This window comes from Bubalus bubalis, chromosome 11 (assembly GCF_019923935.1).
Source record: "Bubalus bubalis isolate 160015118507 breed Murrah chromosome 11, NDDB_SH_1, whole genome shotgun sequence".
Classification (NCBI taxonomy): domain Eukaryota; kingdom Metazoa; phylum Chordata; class Mammalia; order Artiodactyla; family Bovidae; genus Bubalus; species Bubalus bubalis.
In genome coordinates, this window is record NC_059167.1 from 77,380,446 (window position 1) to 77,386,687 (window position 6,242).

A 6,242-nucleotide genomic window follows, 5' to 3' on the forward strand; every position below is an offset into this window, starting at 1 on the left:
GATGGAAATGAGTCTGAGTGAACTCTGGGAGTTGGTGATGGACAGGGAGGCCTGGCATGCTGCTATTCATGGGGTCGCAAAGAGTCGGACACGACTGAGTGACTGATCTGATCTGATCTGATGTTTAAAATACTCTCTTGTAGATTTTCAGTGTTTAAAACAATCACTTGACAAAAGAAAAACAAAATAAATGAAGAGAAAGAAAGAATTAATAAAGAACAATCTGACATTAATAAAATGGGAAATTGATACATTGTAGAAATAATAAAAATCGCAAAACAGAATGTTTTCAAAGGTTGATAAAAATCCTCTGCCAAGTGTTATTAAGGAAAATAAAACAAATATATGAAGAATGTGTAAGGCAATAAAACCACAGAAACACACAAAAGAAATTAGTAGCTAATACAAATTTATGAAAGAGTTACTAAGGGTCAGACACTGTTTTAGATATTGTATCATTTAAATTTCACACGTGTAAATATTATGTAATTTAATTTTCACGACAGTTTTATACATAAAATAGATTTTACTGTTATCTCTATTTCCCAAATGAGACAAACTTAGCAGAGAGAGGTAAAGAATTTCCCCAAATTTACATTGCTAGTAAGTGACAGAGCTAGATTAGAATTAGGCAGTGTATGTCTTTAATCCTTTCTCAACATTGCCTTTCTTCAAATGTTTATCTCATGGAGGGTTGTTGTCCAGAAGATCCTTACAGACCACTTTATCCTTTTCTTATTTTATGGTAGAGGATCTTTTTTTGGATTGTCCTAAAAAATGGAACAAACTCTTTGGAGAGATTTAGAAGAGTAAGTGGAGATGCTGTTGACCTAAAGAACAAATACAAAATTTATAAGAAAATATTATGTACAACTCACGGCAATAAATTTGAAAATCTAGAAGAAGGAAATAATTTTTGAGCAAAATATAAATGATGAAATTGACTTAATAAGCAGGGAAAAACCTAAAATGAAATTAATAACTGTATAAGAAATTGGAAGTATAATTAAAGGTCTACCTTTTAAAGACACACCAGTCTCAGGTGGTTTTACAGCAGAGCATGTATCATTTTTAAAGAACAAGTATTCCTATCTTTTTTAAATTATTCCACACCACTGGAAAAAAAAAGGGGGGGGGCTTCCCTGCTGACTCAGTGGTAAAGAATTCAACCGCCAATTCAGGACCTGTAGGTTCCATCCTTGGGTGGGGAAGACCCCCTAGAGGAGGACATGGTAATCCACTCTGGCATTCTTGCTGGGAAAATCCCATGGGCAGAGGAGTCTAGCGGGCTACAGTCCATGGAATCGCAAAGAATCAGATACAGCTGAAGCAACTGAGCATGCACAGGGGCCGATAGAAAGGAAAAGGTGGAGCATGAGACACGCAGGGTCTTAGTTTCTCGACCAGGGATCAAACTTGTGCACCCTGCAGTGGACGCATGGAGACTTAACCACTGGGCCACCAGGGAAGTCCAGGAATGTCTATCATGTACTAAATGATTTACCTGTAATATCTAACTGAACACCTAAAACTCACACCAGTTAAAAGATGAGATATCTGAGACTCAGAAAAACTAAGTAACTTGCCTAAGTTCATTCAGTTTAGAAGCAACTAAGTAGTTACTTGTCCAGGAAAAAAGTCAATAAAGAGAATATCATCTGAGCTTCTGAAATTGTTACAGTATTATTCAAATAATTAGACAATTTAAAAAATGTTAAAGTCAAGGAGTCAGTTTTTACAAAGAGGTGATTGTAAATAAGGAAGGATTTCCCCCAAGCAGTGAAGGTCTTCAAGGTATTTAAGGGGAGAACTTCATTGTGAAGAATATAAATGTCAGTTTGTAATAAAAAATATTCACACACATGGAAACATGAAAGAAACATCTGAATAAAGGCATGCCTAAATATTTCCAGTGGGTCCAATTATGCAACTAGCAGACATTCCTTACTTCTTTTTAGTCTCTATGACATGATCCGTTCTTTCTGTGGCAGTAGATGCAGAGGCCCCTGCAGACCAGAGAGTGCCTCCTATGAATAGAGCTGAGCATGGGATAAAGTTCCCTCAGCTTTCTAAAGATATGTGGTGATGAATTAAGAAGATCATTCCATTATTTTTCTTTCCCAAACCTTTCTTAAAGCTTCTTTCACATCCTTGTTTCTCAAAGAGTAGATAAGGGGGTTGAGCAGTGGGATCACCACTGTGTAGATCACAGCAACTGTGCGGTCTTGGGTCAGGGAGTAGCTGGACCTGGGGCGCAGGTACATGAAAAGTGTTGTGCCATAGAAGAGGCACAAAGCAGTGAAGTGGGAAGCACAGGTGGAAAAGGCCTTGAATCTGCCCTGGGCTGAGTTCATTCTCAGGATGGTGATGAGAATTAAGAGGTAGGAGACCAAGATGGTGAGGGTACAGCTCAAAAGGTTGAAACCAGCAAAAATGAAGAGCAAGATTTCACACAGTGAGGTGTCCACACAAGACAGAGACAGGATGGGTGGTCCATCACAGAAGAAGTGAGTGACCACGTGAGTACCACAGAATTTCAGACTAAAAATACAGCTTGTGTGGATCAGAGAATTAAGAAATCCTGCACCATAGGATCCCACAATCAGAGAGGCACAGACCGTAGGAGACATGGCAATTGGGTAGAGCAGGGGGTTACAAACAGCCGCATAGCGGTCATAGGCCATGGCAGCAATGAGATAGCATTCACTGGTGGCAAAACCCGCATAGAAAAACATCTGAACCACACAGCCAAGATAGGTGATCACCTTCCTCTTGGCCAAGAAGTTCACCAGAGTCTGGGGGACAACCGTGGAGGAGTAGCAGAAATCCAAGAAGGAGAGGCTCTTCAGGAGGGAGTACATGGGTGTGTGCAGCGTGGTACTTACATGGATCAGAAGAAACATGATTAGATTCCCCAGCAGTGTGATAGTGTACATGCCCAGGAACACCACGAAGAGCAGCTTCTGGAGCCAGGGGTCACTGGTGAGCCCCAAAAGCTCAAACTCAGTCCCTCGGCTCAGGTTGGCCCCTTCCATATTTCTTCAATGCTCTGTGACGTGGAAAGAGAGGACCACCAGAAAGAAGTGAAACCCCCAGGGGCTCTCGCTGGCTTAATTCTGCCCTAAGGACAGCCTTCTGAAGATTGCTCTCACTGAGGAAGTCTGGCTTTGTCAGTGGAATTCTGTCATAGAGAAGTTCTCCTCAACTTGGCTGATTAGTCACTTAGGAAGTATTACTTGAGCAGCAATGGAACATAGAAAAGAAATACACAATTTGGCCTCTTAGGGATCTTAAAAAATTCTAAATAATTAAACAATTACTTACCAAAAATTTATTGACCATCTTCTATAAACTTAGCTCTATGTTCTTCCTGTCAGGAATTTAAGTATGTCTGACTTCAAGAAGCCTATATTCTAGAGACTATATATATTGTGTTTAAGCACACAAGCTGTGGCATCAGACTGGCAAGGTTCCAGACTGAGACCTCACCATTAGCCAGCTATGTAACCTTGGGAATGTTACTTAACCTTACTTCTGATTTTCAGTTTTCTGTAAAATAGGGATAAAAACACTAATCTCAAAAGTTTATTGTAAAAATTCAATGAGTTAATTCATGTAAAGCACTTGAACAAAGCCTGGCACTTTGAGAGAGAGTGTTAGCTTTGATTATTCTTGTTGGAGAGAGAGATCTAACACAAAACTAAACAACAATAAAAATAAATAAATGAAACAGCGACGAGATTTAGCAAACAACCTACCACCAAACAAAATAGAAGGGAAACGTGTACTAAGTGAGAGTGACTAAACAAGACTTCAGAGGATCTGGAGAATTCTAGAGGAGTGGAAGGTGGTTCGTTGGCTCAGCTATAAAATTGCTTCTCAGAACTTGGCACAAGTCAAGCACTATTGTGGACTCTAAAGGTGATGGGGGTTGGGATGTGGAGAAATAGGCGTGGTATAAGGCTGCAGAGTGTACACTGAGACCTTGCACTCCAGAGCATCAGCCAAGGGGAAAACATCACCCATCCTTCATGAAGGCACCATCATTTCCAGTGAATAGAATCACCTTGTTCTCAAGGGATGTTGGGGCCAGCAGGGGAGGAATAGCCCCTCCCCAGGACTAGGGCTTTGTAAAAATGCCTTTTACATGCAGAGAATGAATAAAGTCATGATGAATAAAGTCATGATATACTCTTGAGAGTTCCTTGGACTGCAAGGAGATCCAACCCGTCCATCCTAAAGGAAATCATCCTGAATATTCATTGGAAGGACTGATGGTGAAGTTGAAACTCCAATACTTTGGCCACCTGCTGCGAAGAACTGATTCATATGAAAAGACCTTGATGCTGGGAAAGATTGAAGGCAGGAGGAGAAGGGGACAACAGAAGATTAGATGGTTGGATGGCATCACCGACTCAATGGACATAAGTTTGAGTAAACTATGGGAGTTGAAGATGGACATGGAGGCCTGGTGTGCTGCAGTCCATGGGGTCACAAAGACACGGGGTCACTCGGACACGACTGGGCAGCTGAACTGAACTGAACTGAACTGTACCACCTGAGCACCACACTCTCTCCTGCTCCACTGGCTGCCTGTTCCTGAATTCCCTTGGGCTCTGGAGTCAGCTAAGTATCCTGTGCTCTTTGGTGAGGATCCTCACTTGTGAAGACGTTGAAACCAGCAGATGCGATAGAGGAGGCTAGAAAGGGAAAAAATTGAGCCCCCTCCTCCTGCCCTGAGGAGTAAATGAATAATGGAGCTGTGAAAGATGTTGGGAAGATTCTAGAGAGGAAAGAGCTGTCATGAACAGGCGAAAGATTCTAGTTTGTCCCATTGGCAAACTTTCCAGAATCAGCAAACTGCCAGAGCAGGGGAAGACTCTGGAATATGGATAACTAAATTTATCCATAAAATTGTTGAGGGACTTCCCTGGTGGTCCAGTGGTTAAGATCCTGTGGTTGAGACTCTGTGTTCCCGATGCAGGGGACTTGGGTTTGATCTCTAGGCAAGGAACTGGATCCCACATACTGTAACTAATAGCTCATAAGCTACAACCAAAGATCCTACATGCCACAACTAAGACTTGGCACAGCCAAATCAATAAATAAAAATTTAAAAAAATTTTAGCTATCAAGTAGATACTGAAGACACTATGGCTATTGATGGAACACTGTGAGTGGTGACTGGAAGAAATCATTGTAATGCCCAAAGAGATAACATCCCCTAATAAAGTTGCAATACAAAACCCAAGAGGGCAAATTTGAACACAGGGTACTGGTAACATCTTTTAGAGCACATGGAGCATAACTGACTTATTTGGTGTCACTGAGATGAAACTTTTCAGCCATTCTGAACCCAACTGTTGCTAGTTTATAATAAACCCTATTATTGCAGGATTGCAGACAGCCCCAGATTTGGGTTGCAAACGGCATTGGCCCTATTGGTGTCAAAAGCCAACCCAGCTTCAAGGCAAATTACAAGGACTTTAAAGAATTAACTGTAAAAATCTCAGGATGAATAACTTACAGGGACTTCAAGAAATTGAGAAATGGTTATTATGAGTGAAGTAGAACTTAAGACCCAAGTTCACACCTTCTTCAATAGGTGGTTTCAATGTGGGTAACAGGTCTGCAAGTACTTCTCTGACTAAAAAAGTAGACAAAAGCTGAGAAGAGTAGGAACGCGGCCAACACGCAGGCTGGGAGGTGGGATGGAAAAGGGTAGGGTAGTGGGTAATGCAATGGGTAGCTGATCAGAGCCTCTGATTTATTACTCGCTTTATGTCTACTCGCTTTCTCTTCTTCTCCCCTTTCCTCTGCGGTCCCTCTTCTCCAGTCTGCACTAAATTCAAAACTATTCAGAGTATAGAGAGTTAGTCAAGCAAGGGATTGTGGACAAACTGACATCTCTGACAGTCTTTCAAAGGACGCTGGAGTGGGGTCTCCATGGCGGTCCAGTGGTTAGGACTCCTTGCTTCTAATTAGGCAACATGGCCAAAATAATAATAAACAAATGGAAGTAGTTCATCTTGGAGGGGAAAAAGGATGCTGGAGTAACCACTATTTCTGTTGGCTGTAGTTTATACCTGTGAATGGAAACTAGGAAGAAAACTTGAGTGGTCTAGTCTAGTCATGCTGGAGTGGAGTGTTTAGGAGTGAGAGCAGGCGCCAGGGGCCTGTAGATGAGGGAGGAATAAGCAAGGGTTTTATTATACCTGTTTCTTTGCCTTCCTCCTTGGGAT

The 6,242-nt window shown here is 41.5% G+C and overlaps 1 protein-coding gene across 1 annotated transcript; it reads right to left on the reverse strand.

Moving 5' to 3' along the window:
• Positions 1–1,279: 1,279 nt before the first annotated feature.
• On the reverse strand, positions 1,280–3,050 carry LOC112587882 (olfactory receptor 5AU1). The gene has a single exon (XM_025296026.3). The coding sequence runs from the start codon at positions 3,033–3,035 to the stop codon at positions 2,100–2,102; it is 936 nt and encodes a 311-aa protein (XP_025151811.2). The 5' UTR covers positions 3,036–3,050; the 3' UTR covers positions 1,280–2,099.
• Between the last annotated feature and the right edge of the window lie 3,192 nt (positions 3,051–6,242).

Coding starts and splice junctions, on each gene's coding strand:
- LOC112587882 (XM_025296026.3), bottom strand. CDS start 3,035: ATGGAAGGGGCCAACCTGAGCCGAGGGACTGAGTTTGAGCTTTTGGGG.